General features: G+C 51.5%; 1 protein-coding gene across 3 annotated transcripts in view; it reads left to right on the forward strand.

Moving 5' to 3' along the window:
• Window positions 1-17,200, forward strand: part of DIS3L (DIS3 like exosome 3'-5' exoribonuclease) — a 142,169-nt gene that overhangs the window by 52,713 nt on the left and 72,256 nt on the right. For all 3 annotated transcript variants that reach the window (XR_012753070.1, XM_075346046.1, XM_075346047.1), the window contains 5 exons: window positions 3,580-3,756; window positions 3,902-4,071; window positions 4,202-4,363; window positions 4,472-4,716; window positions 15,570-15,662. Coding sequence is in view for 2 of the 3 variants with exons in the window: in XM_075346046.1 (XP_075202161.1) it covers window positions 3,580-3,756; window positions 3,902-4,071; window positions 4,202-4,363; window positions 4,472-4,716; window positions 15,570-15,662 (847 nt within the window). In the remaining variant the exon portion in view is untranslated. The remainder of the gene's footprint in view (window positions 1-3,579; window positions 3,757-3,901; window positions 4,072-4,201; window positions 4,364-4,471; window positions 4,717-15,569; window positions 15,663-17,200) is intronic.

Consider the following 17,200-nt stretch of genomic DNA (forward strand, 5'->3'; position numbering starts at 1 on the left):
AGCGCCTTACTGACACACGTTACCCCTTCCCCTCTGACGTAGTTAAGGGTTGGGCTCAATGTCCCAAGGTGGATCCTCCAGTCTCTAGATTGGCGGCTAGATCTGTGGTATCGGTTGCAGATGGCTCATCGCTAAAGGATGCCACTGACAGGCAGATAGAGCTCCTGGTGAAATCCATCTATGAAGCCACGGGCGCGTCTTTTGCCCCGGCCTTTGCAGCCGTGTGGGCACTCCAAGCTATATCAGCTTGTCTGGCTGAGATTAATGCGGTCACACGTAATTCTGCTCCGCAGGTTGCGTCTTTGACTTCTCAGGCGTCAGCTTTTTCTTCCTACGCCATGAACGCAGTTCTAGACTCTGGTAGCCGTACAGCGGTGGCATCCGCTAACTCTGTGGCAGTCCGCAGGGCCATGTGGCTGCGCGAATGGAAGGCAGACTCTGCTTCCAAGAGGTTCTTAACCGGTTTGCCGTTTTCTGGCGACCGCTTGTTTGGCAAACGATTGGATGAGATTATTAAGGAATCCAAGGGAAAGGACTCCTCCTTACCCCAGTCCAAACCGAAGAGACCTCAGCAACGGAAAATACAATCGAGGTTTCGGTCCTTTCGTCCCTCCGCCAAGCCCCAATCCTCTTCGTCCAGCAGGCCGGAGAAAGGCTAGAGGAACTCCTATGCGTGGCGGTCCAAGTCACGCCCCCAAAAGGCCGCAGGAGGCACTGCTTCCAAGCAAGGCGGCCTCCTCATGACTCTCGGCATCCCCGAACCGCATCCTCGGTCGGTGGCAGGCTTTCCCGCCTTTGCGACGCCTGGTGGCCACATGTTCAAGACCGATGGGTGAGAGACATTCTGTCTCACGATTACAGGATAGAGTTCAGCTCTCGTCCCCCGACTCGTTTCTTCAGAACCTCTCCGCCCCCCGAGCGAGCCGATGCACTTTTTCAGGCGGTGAACGCTCTGAAGACAGAAGGAGTTGTGATCCCTGTTCCCCCCCAGGAACATGGTCGCGGCTTTTACTCCAACTAGTTTGTGGTGCCAAAGAAGGACGGCTCGTTCCGTCCCGTTCTGGACCTCAAACTGCTCAACAGACATGTGAGCACCAGACGGTTTCGGATGGAATCTCTCCGCTCGGTCATCGCTTCGATGTCACAAGGAGACTTCCTAGCATCGATCGACATCAAGGATGCTTATCTCCATGTGCCGATCGCACCCGAACATCAACGCTTTTTGCATTTCGCCATCGGGGACGAACACCTTCAGTTCGTGGCATTGCCTTTCGGCCTGGCGACAGCCCCACGGGTGTTCACCAAGGTCATGGCATCTGTTGTGGCGGTCCTACACTCTCAGGGCCACTCGGTGATTCCCTACTTAGACGATCTTCTGGTCAGGGCACCCTCTCAGATGGCGTGTCAAAACAGCCTTTCCGTCGCTCTGGCGACTCTCCAGCAGTTCGGGTGGATCATCAACTTCCCAAAATCCAAGTTGACACCGACCCAATCACTGACGTACCTTGGGATGGAGTTTCATACTCAGTCAGCAGTAGTCATGCTACCGCTGGACAAACAGCTTTCGCTGCAGGCAGGGGTGCAATCTCTTCTTCGGGGTCAGTCACACCCCTTGAGGCGCCTCATGCACTTCCTGGGGAAGATGGTAGCAGCGATGGAGGCAGTGCCCTTCGCGCAATTCCATCTGCGGCCACTCCAGTGGGACATTCTCCGCAAATGGGACAGGAGGTCGACTTCCCTCGGGATTGGTCGCAGTTTCGACTGCCCTATGTATTTCCTCCTCTGGCGATGCTGCCCAGAGTGCTGCGCAAAATCAGGTCCGACTGTCGTCGCGCCATTCTCGTCGCCCCAGATTGGCCGAGGCGGTCGTGGTACCCGGATCTGTGGCATCTCACGGTGGGTCAACCGTGGGCGCTCCCAGACCGCCCAGACTTGCTGTCACTAGGGCCGTTTTTCCATCTGAATTCTGCGGCCCTCAACCTGACTGTGTGGCCATTGAGTCCTGGCTCCTAGCGTCCTCAGGGTTATCTCAAGATGTCATTGCCACTATGAGACAGGCCAGGAAACCAACGTCCTCCAAGATCTATCACAGGTCTTGGAGGATCTTCTTATCCTGGTGCTCTGATAATGGTTTTACGCCCTGGCCCTTTGCCTTACCCACTTTTCTTTCATTCCTTCAATCCGGAATGGACAAGGGTTTGTCTCTCGGCTCTCTCAAGGGACAAGTATCGGCGCTATCCGTATTTTTTCAAAAGCGTCTAGCCAGGCTTCCGCAGGTCCGCACGTTCCTGCAGGGAGTTTGCCACATAGTCCCACCTTATAAGCGTCCGCTGGAACCCTGGGACCTTAACAGGGTGCTAACGGCTCTTCAGAAACCACCTTTCGAGCCGCTGCGGGATGTCTCTCTATCACGTCTTTCGCAGAAGGTGGCATTTCTAGTGGCAGTTACATCGCTCCGTAGAGTGTCGGAGCTGGCAGCGCTGTCATGCAAAGCCCCCTTCCTGATTTTTCACCAGGATAAGGAGGTTCTGCGTCCGGTCCCGGAATTTCTCCCTAAGGTGGTATCCCCTTTTCATCTCAATCAGGATATCTCCTTACCTTCATTTTGCCCTCATCCAATTCACCAATGTGAAAAGGATTTGCACTCTTTGGATCTAGTGAGAGCACTCCGGCTCTACGTGTCTTGCACGGCGCCCCTGCGCCGTTCAGATGCGCTCTTTGTCCTTGTCGCTGGCCAGCGTAAGGGTTCGCAGGCTTCCAAGTCAACCTTGGCTCGGTGGATCAAGGAACCGATTCTGGAAGCCTACCGTTCTTCTGGGCTTCCGCTTCCTTTGGGGCTGAAAGCCCATTCTACCAGAGCCGTGGGTGCGTCCTGGGCATTGCGGCACCGGGCTACGGCTCAGCAGGTGCGTCAGGCAGCTACCTGGTCTAGTCTGCACACTTTCACGAAACACTATCAGGTGCATACCTATGCTTCGGCAGACGCCAGTCTAGGTAGGCGAGTCCTTCAGGCGGCGGTTGCCCACCTGTAAGAGGGGGTCATTTCCGGCTCTTTTTATCGAGGTATTCTTTTACCCACCCAGGGACTGCTTTTAGACGTCCCAATTGTCTGGGTCTCCCAATGGAGCGTCAAAGAAGAAGGGAATTTTGTTTACTTACCGTAAATTCCTTTTCTTCTAGCTCCTATTGGGAGACCCAGCACCCGCCCCTGTTCCCTTCGGGCTGTTGTTCTTTTGTGTACACGTGTTGTTCATGTTGAATTGTTCTTTTGGTTCATGGTTTTCAGTTCTCCGAACATCCTTCGGATAGAATTTACCTTAGACCAATTTATAAGTTTCCTCCTTCCTGCTTTTGCACCAAAACTGAGGAGCCCGTGATGCACGGGAGGGTGTATAGGCAGAGGGGAGGGGTTACACTTTTTAAAGTGTAATACTTTGTGTGGCCTCCGGAGGCAGAAGCTATACACCCAATTGTCTGGGTCTCCCAATAGGAGCTAGAAGAAAAGGAATTTACGGTAAGTAAACAAAATTCCCTTCTTTGCTCCAGCAGCACATAATAATTGGGGTTTTCATGTTCTAGATTTACAAAGTGATGTCCTGATCCATGGGAACAAGGCACGGAACCGAGCAATCCATGGAGACCTGGTGGCTGTGGAAATTCTTCCTAAATGTGACTGGAAGGGGAGAATTGGAGCGCTGTGTGAGCACGAGGCGGATGAGCGCGCCGTGGATACACAGAGCGAGGTTATGATGACTGGTGAGTAGGCTTGCTATATTATTAGAGACTATTAGGGGAAGACATCACTAAGCGTCTATGTATTTTGTGCACTGAACATGGGTAATTTGCTCAGAGCACACAATGGACATGAACTTTTGCTACCATTTGTCTCCTTTATCCTCAGGCCGTATTGTAGGAGTGCTGCAACGAAATTGGAGGGATTTTGTGGCTACTTTTCCATCTAAAGAAGAAACACAAACTCAGGGCAAAAATGCCCAGAAGGTTCTTGTAACTCCCTGGGACTACAGAATCCCCAAAATCCGGATCAGCACCCAACAGGCAGAGGCTTTACAGGTACACAAAATACAGACACTCATGTTTTGTCAGACCCAGATTGTGGCAGAACTACCTGCTTTATGTGCAGTCATGACTGTGACCATATGAAATAATTGTGTATTTCCTATGTATATTCTTTTGTGTTCAGGCTTATAGGGTGGTGGTGAGAATAGATTCCTGGGAATCCAGCTCTCTTTATCCAAATGGACACTTTGTGCGTGCTCTAGGACGTATTGGTGACCTGGAAGCAGAAATTGGAACTATTTTAGTGGAAAACACTATTAGCATGAACCCTTTTTCAGAAGCCCAGGTCAGTTTTTCTCCCATTAAACTAAATGGCCCTATTTAGTTATATACAATATGGAATTATGTTATTCCCATGGTCTTATTTGGGACTATTATGTTCGTGTTTTATAAGCTTGCAGAAATGCCCACTAATAGTCCAGAGAACCCATGGCGGGTGGCTCCAGAAGAATGTGACCGAAGAGACTTGCGGGAGACTCACTTAGTATTCAGCATAGACCCTATAGGCTGTGAGGATGTGGATGATGCCCTGTCCATCCGGGTATTAAAGAGCGGGCATCTCGAGCTTGGTGTTCACATCGCAGACGTCACACACTTTGTGAAGCCGAACTCTTACACAGACATGGAGGCGAAAGCAAGGTTAGTAATGTCTCGGCACTTGCGGTCTCATCATCTTCTCTGTTGTTGAATGTCTTAAGTGAGGACTTCATGAAGTACTTGTCTATTATTTTAACCCCACAACCTTGGATGGATATATACATCCTAGGTCATCTCCACCTGGTAACCATGGGCTCCGGCGGTGAGCCCACTCCCCGCACATGTAGGCTGATCTGATCAGCAGACATGTGAGGCTAGGAGGCGCGGGTGAATCAGAGATCCATCCGCGCCTGTTTACCACTTAGATCATGCTGTCAAAATATGACCGCAATTTAAATGTCCATTTGGAGAACACACCGTTCCCCACCACTATAGGCGGCCCCCTGACATGATCATGGGGCGTCATGGTAGATCAGGGTTAGCTGATGATCCCTGACACTACCATGACGTATTTCCTTTTAGAGCCGACAGAGTGTTAGCACTCACAGGAACGCTGCATTTCTGATGATCAGAGCGATACTGCAGCATCACTCTAATCAGCACAAGCGACCAGATGATAGTGATAAAGTCCTCTAGAGAAACTAGTAAAATCAATAAAAAAAGTTTGAAAAAAAATTAAAAAAACCTAAAAGTTGAAATCACCCCCCTTTAGCCCCATTGAAATTTAAAAAAATCCAAACGCAAAACATTACATTTTTTTGGACAACATTGAATTATAATGCAATAACAGGCGATCACATGTATGCAAAAATAGTATAATTAAAAACGCCACCTCCAGAAGCAAAAAAAAAACCAATCACTGAGCCCCAGATACCGACAAAATGAGAACATTACAGGTCTCAGAAAATGGCGAGAAAAGCACTATTCTTTTTTTGGACAAACGTCTGAATTTTATTTTCACCCCTTAGATAAAAGTAAAATATATTTAGTATCTCCGAACTCGTACTGACCTGAGGCATTACACCGACACATCTGTTTTACCATATAGTGAACGTGGTAAATAACAGACCCCCAAAACAATCATGCAATTACACTTTTTTTGCAGTTTCACTATACTTTTAATTTTGTTTTCCAGTACACTATATGGTAAAACTAATGGTTTCATTCAAAAGTACAACTCGTCCCGCAAAAAGCAAGCCCTCATATGGAAACATTTGACTGAAAAATAAAAAGTTATGATTAGGGAAGTAGGAGAGGGAAAAATGAAAATTTGCCGGGGGGTGAAGGGGTTAAAGGGGGTTGTCCAAGTTCTATATTTTTGTATAGAAGTGTAGAGGCTTTGTCTGTCAAAAATAACAAAATGAGCCTCACTTGCTCCCTATAGATTTAGTGCTGTCTCCTGTGCTGCCCCTGGTCTTTGTTGACCTAGCTGCAGTGATGCTAACGTAGATGGCACGAAACAGACAGAGAAAACCTATGAGCTATAAAAAAATGTAAACATCGGCTATACCTTGTAACTAATGATATATACGTATAAGATAAAACAAAGAGCTATAAAATTCCATTTCTTTGTCGCTCCATTGGGAGACCCAGACAATTGGGTGTATAGCTTCTGCCTCCGGAGGCCACACAAAGTATTACACTTTAAAAAGTGTAACCCCTCCCCTCTGCCTATACACCCTCCTGTGCATCACGGGCTCCTCAGTTTTATGCTTTGTGTTGAAGGAGGCACACATTCACTCAAGCTCCCATTTTAGTCAGCAGCAGCTGCTGATTGTATCGGATGGAAGAAAAGAGGGCCCCTAACAGGGCCCCCGGCATGCTCCCTTCTCACCCCACTAAGTCGGCGGTGTTGTTAAGGTTGAGGTACCCATTGCGGGTACAGAGGCTGGAGCCACATGCCGTTTTTCCTTCCCCATCCCTTAGAGGCTCTGGGAGAAGTGGGATCCTAACCGGTCACCATTCACTGGGACCGGGCTCCCTCCGCAGCCCCTGGGGGAATCTGCCGGACAGGAGACTTGGTATCATCAGGGACAGGCCCTGCATCTAAAGGTACTCTGTGTCCCCTTGGGGACGGTGCATGGAGCCCCTGTGTCACAGACGCTGCAGCGGCTGCTGTTTTTTTGTGACGACCGGGACTACCGCGCCGACCGCGCCTGTTTGCCGGCCGCGTTATTAACTTTAGTCCCCGGCTTCATGCGGCCTAGTACTATAACTCCCGCCCCCGGGCCTGCCAGTCATGGGTAAGGGCGGGACGGTCGACTGGACGTCGGCAGTGAGGGCTGGAGCATACTTGGGTGTCCTCCTCCCCCCTCACTGATCACTGTGGGGCACCAGATTCCCGCACTTTATTAGTCGCCGCCCACGGCTCCCTCCTCCCCTGAGAGCTCCGGCAGCCATTTTTACAATCAGTCCGCCAAGATCTATCACAGGACTTGGAGGATCTTCTTATCCTGGTGCTCTGATCAGGGTTTTACCCCCTGGCCGTTTGCCTTGCCCACTTTTCTTTCTTTCCTTCAGTCCGGAATGGACAAGGGTTTGTCTCTCGGCTCTCTCAAGGGACAAGTATCGGCGCTTTCCGTGTTTTTTCAAAAGCGTCTAGCCAGGCTTCCGCAGGTCCGCACGTTCCTGCAGGGAGTTTGCCACATAGTCCCACCTTACAAGAGGCCGCTGGAACCATGGGATCTTAACAGAGTGCTAAAGGCTCTTCAGAAACCACCCTTCGAGCCACTGCGGGATGTCTCTCTATCACGTCTTTCGCAGAAGGTAGCCTTTCTAGTGGCAGTTACATCGCTCCGTAGAGTGTCGGAGTTGGCAGCGCTGTCATGCAAAGCCCCCTTCCTGGTTTTTCACCAGGATAAGGTGGTTCTGCGTCCGGTCCCGGAATTTCTCCCTAAGGTGGTGTCCCCTTTTCATCTCAATCAGGATATCTCCTTACCTTCATTTTGCCCTCATCCAGTTCACCAATGTGAAAAGGATTTGCACTTGTTAGATCTAGTGAGAGCACTCCGGCTCTACATTTCTCGCACGGCGCCCCTGCGCCGTTCTGATGCGCTCTTTGTCCTTGTCGCTGGCCAGCATAAGGGGTCGCAGGCTTCCAAGTCAACCTTGGCTCGGTGGATCAAGGAACCGATTCTTGAAGCCTACCGTTCTTCTGGGCTTCCGATTCCTTCAGGGCTGAAAGCCCATTCTACCAGAGCCGTGGGTGCATCCTGGGCATTGCGGCACCAGGCTACGGCTCAGCAGGTGTGTCAGGCGGCTACCTGGTCGAGTCTGCACACTTTCACGAAACACTACAGGTGCATGCCTATGCTTCGGCAGATGCCAGCCTAGGTAGGCGAGTCCTTCAGGCGGCGGTTGCCCACCTGTAAGAGGGGGCCGTTTTTTTCGGCTCTTTTTATCGAGGTATTCTTTTACCCACCCAGGGACTGCTTTTAGACGTCCCAATTGTCTGGGTCTCCCAATGGAGCGACAAAGAAGAAGGGAATTTTGTTTACTTACCGTAAATTCCTTTTCTCCATCGTTTCATTGGGGGACACAGGACCATGGGTTATGCTGCTGTCACTAGGAGGCTGACACTAAGTAAACAGAAAAAGTTAGCTCCTCCCCAGCAGTATAACCCCTGAGCCAGAGGCGGGCTCAATCAGTTTTTAGCTTAGTGTCGTAGGAGGCTGATGTGGGCTGTCTCGGCCCCCCTCAGCCATTTGCTTTTTTATTGCGCTTTTTTCTCTTATATCGGCGCCGCTCATCGCTCTTATACCTGTCTTTTTTCTCTATGCAGGTATTCCCTTCACTCTTCCATCCGCAGCCCTGTCGGTACCACTCCACAGGGTCGCAGGAGTTTTGAGATTTTGGGCCCTCTCCCCCGTCCGCCCCCGCTGGTACCACTCCCGGGGGTGTTCGTGTGGGCAGGTTGTCGTGGGCACCCCTGATTCGCCCTGCGGTATCACCCCAATGGGCCTACAGGGACATTCAGCAGGGATGGATCCTTTGCAGCGTGCTGTGATCTGACGGGCCCTCACCGCTGCTTTCTGCTGCTGGGGGCTCCTTCCCCCATCATGAGGTCCACTTCCCTGCCTTCTACACGTTCTCTCCCGGAGTCTATAGTCTCCCAGGGCGAGGGCACCGTTCACAGGCAGGGGCAGGGTGCCCTGCCTGCACCGCCTCCGTCGCTGGGCCTCCGCCGCCGAGTTCAGGTAGGACCGTTTTCCCCTACCCTCCTCCTCGGCCCGCTCCAAAATTTACTCCCCGGCGTCCCCATCAGCGCGCCGAGGTTCCTCGCCGCCGCCGCCGCCTGCGGTCGGGTCCGCCGGCGCTGCCTCTCCCCGCGACGGCACCTCTGCTTCGGCCGCTGTCCTCGGCGTACCCAGGCCGCCTCCGCACAGCGTGCCGAGGATCCTCGCCGCTACCTGCGGTCGGGTCCCCCGGAGCTACCTTGCCCGCGAAGGTACCTCTGCTCCAGCCCGGTCCTCGGCGTCCCCAGGCCACCTCCCGCACAGCGCGCCAAGGATCCTCTCCGCCGCCGCCTGCGGCCGGGTCCGCCGGCGCTGCCTCTGCCGCCCCGGCACCTTCAAAATTTAGCCCCCGGCTTCGGCCCTGTCCTCGGCGTCCCCAGCCCCGCCTCCCGCACAGCGTTATTGGCCGCCGGCCTCCCCGTTCCCGCCCTCCGCCCTGCTCCAGGCATCACTGGGGGGTGGGGGATATTTTTTCCCGCTCACACAGCGTCCCATTTTTAAAAAAAAAAAAGTAAAAGGGAGTTTATACCAGACTCCTAGTCTGGGCTTACTGAGGCCGCAGCAACACTTTCTTAGGGGAAAATTAGAACACACTCTTCTTTATTTTGTATTTTGGTCAATTTTCATTAATGTTTTCCGTACATGAGTTTTTTATACCTTAACTCTTGCAGTACTTTCGGGCACTTCGTTGGCTTCACCTTTTGTATATCGCGCTCCCAGCTCGAGATTTTAGTTTTTAGTCCCCTGGGCGGGTTAATGCCCTGTCTCAGGCCATAAATCCCCTCGCCGTCATCCCTCGGCTTCGCGCGCACGCGCTGCGTCCCCGGCCAATTCTCTGTTATTCCATCCATAGGTCTAGCGCAATCCGCCCAGGGTCTTGAGTCCCGTTCCAGGGACCTTTACCTATGCTAGAAGCGGACCCGCCAGGTCTCGTCTTTTGTGGCCCCCCTGTGTTTCCACCTTATTCCCCAGGTCCAGACTGCCCTTCCTCCGGCAGTCTCCCGACCTCTCGGGTGATGGCCCAGGCCTTCCACCTCTGTTGGACTTCAAGCAGGACCTGGATGTTTTGCCACATGACGAAAAGCCTGCCGGAATTGGTGAGTCAGGCCGTAAGGCTACGGACAGCCCTCTTATCTCCGTGCACGCAGGTCCCCCTTAAGTCATTTGGAGCGGACCCGTGATGTGCTCAGACGACATCCAGAGCTCGCTGAGTTACCGCGTGCTCACAGTCAACTATCAGACACGACGTTTACCAGCGGTAAGTCTTGTCATCGTCATTATTCCCTTCTCCAAAAGGGGTCCCGGAGAGAATGGGCATGCCACACTGGAGTCGCTGGCTGATCACAGACAACAGCCAGACACGGCGTTTACCTGCGGTAAGTCGTGTTATTGTCTTTATCATTCCCCCAGAGGGCTCTGGAGAGAGGGGGGCATGCCGCCTTGCAGGAAGGACAGGAAGGTGGAGGTCCCTGCGGTTTTCAGTGGACATCCAGTTCGCCGTATGACTGCGTGATCACGTATATTCCCCGGTCGCAATTTTTACCAGCGGTAAGTCCTTTATTTGTCTTACCCCTTCTCGAAGAGGGCTCCGTGATAAAGGAGCACGCTTCCCTGTACTCGACCCGCCCGGGTTCCTCCAAGCTTCTCGTCCTTATCGCGACGCCCCGCAGGGACTCCACGGACACTCTACGCAGCGGTCCTCGCGCCACCTATGCCGACCCAACGCTGGTTATCAGCTTCAGTGAGTACCCTCTCTTCACAAATCTGGTGTCTGCCTGCCACTCGGCCTGAGCCTCTGACATCAGTGTGCCTACCGATTGAGACCTCTGACTCGGGATCAGGAACGCAGATTCGGCATCTAGGAAGTCGCTGACTTCTCTTCCCGATCTAGGAATCGCCCACTAGGAGATAGGCAAGTCCAGTTGATCCGCCAGGTTACGTCAGGATAGTGTACATCCCTCCCCAAGGCTCCATAACGGAAGGGTACATCCCTTTTTCCTACATCGGACCAGAGGTGCCAGGATCGTCCCCTCACGCTAGGTCCCAGCCGTCCACGCCGCGCCACTTCAGGGAGCCTCTATCCCTCCAACAGCTTCTCCGCCTTCCGGGGCAGTGGACCGTTCCAGTTTTTTTCTAGAAGTGCTTGCAGGGATCACTGTCCCTGCGCATCCTACTCTACAGAGCTGCTAGGCCCTCTTCTCCCAGAAGCGACCGGGAGGCCCTGAGTTCTCTTATCAAGGACCCTCCCTTGAGTTTGTAGTCCGTCATCATAACGTTTTCATTACCAAGGTAGCGGTGCTACCGGAAGGAGTCCTCCTTGACCCCGTCCCGGTCCATCGTCCATCAGGCACGGTATTCGCGCCGTTTCTAGAGTGGGTACTCCTCGCGCAGGAGTAGTTTCATTCCGGGCACAGAGTGCGCCTCCCGCGCCACTTTTTCCTTCGTTTTGTTGCTATGCGAATCCTCGGCAGTCTGTGGCGGGATAGCGACGGTGCACTTACCATTTTTCGTCCCTGACTCTCCAACGAACCACTCAAGGAGGAGACAGGAAGGTTCCGTCTTCGCGGGTGAACCGCCAATCTCCTCCTAGCGGACCGGTCTCCGCTTCCGTCCCTTGGGAAGCTTCCCCCCCTCCTCTGGGGTTTAGTGTCAACCGTCTCCAGCCTCCCGTGCTAGGGTAGGCTACCCCGACATTCCTCAGCACGGTCCCGAGGGACACCCCTAGTGTGTTGTCTTCCCTTCAACATTCCGATTTCATAGCCATCCGGTTACCCGGTTACAGTTTCCTCTCTGAGTCGGGGTTGCCCAGTCAGGTTCCAATCGGTCCATTCCACAACGGTGACGTGCATCATCCACCAGGATGACGCAGAGAGCGTCACGGCAAGGAAGAGGCCAAGAAGATTTTGCTCTGGGACGGGGCCCTTCACTCGCTAATCGCGGCAGCACATCCCTAGCGTGGACGTTTGGACGACCGATTTTCTCGGTAGGATGGACCCCGCTTAGGTAGAGGGCTCCTCAATAGGAAAGTCACCAGCCAGACCTCTGATGAAGGAAGACCTCCACTCGTGGACCTTTTGAGCTCCCGATCCAACTTTCAAGTCATTGGTGCTTCAAGGGTGCCACCTGCTCTGGACTAGATGACGACGCCCTCGACTGGTCGTGTAGCCTGGTCAGACTCTCGCGCATCTTCCCGCGGCTTCCCATGACCTCGAGGGTTTTCAAGATGGATCAAGGCAGACGATAGCTCGAGGGTGGCACAGGCGAGCATAGTTCGCATAAATTACTCATCTCCTCGCAGATGCGCCGTGGCTTCTTCCAGACCGCCACATTCTTCCGTGTCGGGGCCCCTCTACTTCTACTAGGACTCAGAAGCCCCAAGTTCAACGGCCTCACCTGTGGTTCCCGGGTGCTGGCTCGGTCAGGTCTGGGACACAATGATGGCAGACAATGAGGAGGGCCGGGAATCCAGTCTCCTCGAGGTTTTGTTTCCACTCGGAAAGACCTCCCCCGGTGGTGTGAGGACCGCATCTTCGGAGCCCGTTCACTTCCCGTCCTTCATTCATGGCTTTCGCTCAGAGAAACGCCCATCGGGCTCGGCGCTTTCATAGTTCACTGGAAATGTGAGTCCCTAATCCAGTGATGGGTTTCCTCAAGGCTCCCCTTTTCCCTGCTCCCTCCTGATTTGAGAGGTGGGCTCTTCGTGGCCATCCGGTGGTTACGGACGGCATCGGGGCGGACAGCCCTCTTGTAGTCTTTTCCACCACTTTTCCGGCTCCGCCAGCAGGATAAGGGGGGGGCTCCAGCCAGAACCCTTCTTTTCTGTCTGGGTCACCTCGCCTTTCCTTCCAGAAGAGGACTTTAGGTCTCGGTTCTTCGGTTCTAGGCTCCCCTCTCAGCCTGAAAGGGGCATAGTTCGTTCTAGGGCTGGTACGAGCCCTCAGTCTTTCGGTTTCACCGACTGTCAGTCCATCCTTCCACCCTGGCCCAAGAAGCGTATGCCGGCGCCAAGGGCCTGAATATCACATGGATCCCTTCCTCCATATGTGAAGACTATCACATGAGGGACGGTCTTCCGCCGCGGTCTACCAAGCAAGGGGCACCCCTGAACGGTCGGACTCCAGACGTCGATCGACCAGGTCCTCTGGTCCGCCACCCGATCTAGTCGGCGTACCTTTCCTAGTTTCTACCAGGTTCTCACTCGAGCTTCGGCAGAGGCCAGTCTTGGCGTAAGGTTGCGGGTGGCAGTGGCTCACCTGTAACACCGTAGGTGCTTGTAGGTCCGGGTCAAGCCCGGCAACGGGAAGTGACTTCCTTCCTATCTCCGGTGATGGTTTTCTTCCCACCCAGGGACTGCTTTTGGACGTCCCATGGTCCTGTGTCCCCCAATGAAACGATGGAGAAAGAAGGATTTTTGTGTACTCACCGTAAAATCTCTTTCTCTGAGTCTTCATTGGGGGACACAGCACCCACCCTGCTTGTGTTTATTGTTATGTTTGACATGCATGTTACCCCAGTGCCCATATTCCCAGGTCACTGGTCTCACGACTGTTCGTCATAGTTTTTTTGTTACCTTGTTTTATCCAGTATTGTTTGGTTCTCCTCCTACTGCTTGTGCACTAAACTGATTGAGCCCGCCTCTGGCTCAGGGGTTATACTGCTGGGGAGGAGCTAACTTTTTCTGTTTACTTAGTGTCAGCCTCCTAGTGACAGCAGCATAACCCATGGTCCTGTGTCCCCCAATGAAGACTCAGAGAAAGAGATTTTACGGTGAGTACACAAAAATCCTTCTTTCTTCTAGCTCCTATTGGGAGACCCAGCACCCGCCCCTGTTCCCTTCGGGCTGTTGTTCTTTTGTGTACACATGTTGTTCATGTTGAATTGTTCTTTTGGTTCATGGTTCAGTTCTCCGAACATCCTTCGGATTGAATTTGCCTTAGACCAATTTATAAGTTTCCTCCTTCCTGCTTTTGCACCAAAACTGAGGAGCCCGTGATGCACGGGAGGGTGTATAGGCAGAGGGGAGGGGTTACACTTTTTAAAGTGTAATACTTTGTGTGGCCTCCGGAGGCAGAAGCTATACACCCAATTGTCTGGGTCTCCCAATAGGAGCTAGAAGAAAAGGAATTTACGGTAAGTAAACAAAATTCCCTTCTTTCTCGGTCGGTTCTGTTTTAATCAGCTGACTATAAGTTGACAATTCCTGCTCATAAGGGTCTAACCAACTGTGACGCTGGGGGATGATTGGAGCAAAACTAATAATAGCCAATCGTCACCCGAAGTCCTCCGGGCAGATGAAAAGCCACTAGGAGACAGGCAGTTGGACGTAAGAACTTCAGAGAGATACAACACAAAGAAAGGCGGTGGTGTTAACAGCACACCTCCTCTTATGAACCGTCCCTGTTAAACAGCACAGGGAATGAGGGATCGGTCACATGCGTAGGGAGCACGACTAGACCGGAGAGGCAGCCCAGTTAACGTCACTGGAGTGCCAGAGGAACGGTAGGACAGGAGCAGGTAAGCTGACCCTGGGTGTGCTGAGCTGCGGATCTTGGCGCGACAAGCACCGATGCCTATCCCTGCCTACCTCTCTTACACATACAATCCTGCCTCAGACACTGCAGGTAAACCGTGGCGCAGAAGCCACACAACAGACATACAGCTCAGCCTGCTGACTGAACTAGCACATGTAAAATGACGCTTGTGCACTGATGGGTGTTGCCCGCGTCCTTTATAGCCTAAGCCCTTCCTCAAGCCAAACGCCAGTTGGCAATGGTGCCGGCTGCCGCCACACAGTAGCAGTCACGTCACCGCTGACGTCGACGGCCAATCAGTAGCCACCACGTCTTCGCTGATGTCCGCGACAGCCAATTAGGAGCCGCCACATCATTGGTGACGTCATGCGCAGTAGCGGGAATCACACATGTGCGGTAGGGCAAAACGGTGACTTAGGCTCAGGATGACTCAAGAGCCAGGCGCCTGGAGCAACGGACAGGTGGTGCAGAGGAGGCGGCTGACCCCAATGCAGGGGATGAGGATGGGACAGGAGTGGTTCGAGGCTCAGGGGAACCTCGAACTGTAACACCAACCCCTTTAAAATATTAGCTGTCCGTGCTTTACAAACATGGAAAAATTGACTATACATGGGTGATGAGCGGACGCTACCATGCTCGGGTGCTCGGTACTCGTGACAGGCAGTTTGATGCTCGGACGGGCTCCTCTCGTGTATAGAGTATAATGTAAGTCTATGGGGAACGCAAGCAATTTTCCAAAGACAATCCCCTCTGTTGTAGTTTTGGCATTATATCCATCTAGCTTATAATAATAATAATAATAATAATAATAAAAAAGATTATTATTATTATTATAAGCTAGATGGATATAATGCCAAAACTACAACAGAGGGGATTGCCTTTGGAAAATTGCTTGCGTTCCCCATAGACTTTCATTATACTCTATACACGAGAGGGGTCCGTCCGAGCATCAAACTGCCTGTCGCGTGTACCGAGCACCCCGAGCATGGTAGCGCCCGCTCATCACCCATGTATAGTCAATTTTTCCATTTGGAGTGGAGGCTCGTCTCCGTTGCATATAAGCTATGATTTTTTTTTTTTCACCCTTACTATATTTATTAGCAACAAAATCATATTCACCATCTTACCAAACATCCTATCATCTGACACCTGTAATCCTTTTCTATACATATTTTTTATATTTCCACAGGGCTACCACTTACTACCTTGCTGACCGTCGCTTTGACATGCTGCCTCATATTCTCAGTGCAGATCTGTGCTCCTTGCTTGGGGGTGTGGACAGGTAAGTTAACATATTAATTCCCACAAATGCATAAAGCGCTCATACCTTGGTTCTGTGGAAGAGCGTAATGGATTCTCCATTTAGGCTACGTGCCCATGATCAAGACCTGCAGCGTCCTGTATGCGATGGGCCCTGACCTGTGGGGCAGCGAGTCTCCTCAGCAGGAGAACACAGCTGCCTGTGCCCACGAGCAGGGTTCGATGCACTGTGGTCTTTCACTTGTGTTCTTCCTATGAAGGACGCTTGTGACTCCGCAGCAAAGATTTGACATGCTGCTGCTGCTCGGAAAGCCGCACCGCAGGTCAGTTTTCGCTGTGGCTCGTACACACACAGTGGGCACGGGATTTCTATAAATCTCATCAATTGTGCTTGTACTGTACATTAGCAAAAACAGGAGGACAAGGAGTATATAATGGAAATATTTTTATTAGAATAAAAATTAATCTAATTTCATTCATGTGACAAGGATTATATAAAAAAAATTGGACACAAATAGGACAAAAGGACAGTGAACATGTATAATTCATGATAACGGCATATCATAGGCAATATAGAGGGTAAAAGGTGGGCTGAAATACCTGGTATAAATGATAAAGTGCATGTGCAAAGTCCCCAAATAAAACAGCAAAAAATGGTATGGACTGAAACAAGGTAATGTTAGTCCCATATTAATCATTAGTGTTAGTACACAGACCGCATAAGCCCAACTCCATATTAAGGGTAAAAAACAGTGCTGCACTATAAATAGTAATGAAATATGACCTGTCCCCCACGATGAGACCCCAATGAACATTTCGCTTTCTTGCCGAATTGCCATTGCCATATCAAATAGCCAGCTTCTTCATGGGGATACCTGGGCTGTCTGCGGTGAGGGGCTATATGTGTTATACATGATCTAATTAGTGAAAACAGCCTTGTACACGGCGCCTGCGCATCTCATTACTGCACTTATATCCGGCCACTGCGCTTGTACAGTACATTGCAGCATTTTGGACACAGCCGAAACATGCTGCATCCAAAACACTGCAAACACTGATCATGGGCACACAGCCTTACTCTGCATGTTGTGTTGGTTTATTCAGAGATTATTGTTTTCCCTGTTTTTTACTATCCTGTTCTTACTAACCTCATATAATTGTAGCTGCTTCCCTGCAAAAAGAAAATGTAAAAAAATCTCAACTACATTGCTTTATATATGAATTGTCAAAGTGATTAGACATAAGGGGACGGGGAAATGGCAATGCTTCTACTGTAGTGGTTCCTATCATAAGCATAGAATGGGAGCACAAGTATTCGCATTCTTCACATAGGCTGAGGATGGAGTAATTACAGACACAAATTCTTGTCTACAGTCATTTTACCCAAATTATCTAAATGACTGTAGCAAGCTATAAACCCAGGCATCGTCTTTTCCAGTTTACATTTACGGTTATGGTAATGGAGCAGTAATTTTACTTATTCTGGTATAATGCAGGACAAAACATGTTTCCTTCCAATATCCACAGCACCACCTAAAGGCATAAATGTGAACTATGACC

The sequence above is a fragment of the Anomaloglossus baeobatrachus genome, chromosome 4, assembly GCF_048569485.1.
Source record: "Anomaloglossus baeobatrachus isolate aAnoBae1 chromosome 4, aAnoBae1.hap1, whole genome shotgun sequence".
Taxonomy (NCBI): Eukaryota; Metazoa; Chordata; class Amphibia; order Anura; family Aromobatidae; genus Anomaloglossus; species Anomaloglossus baeobatrachus.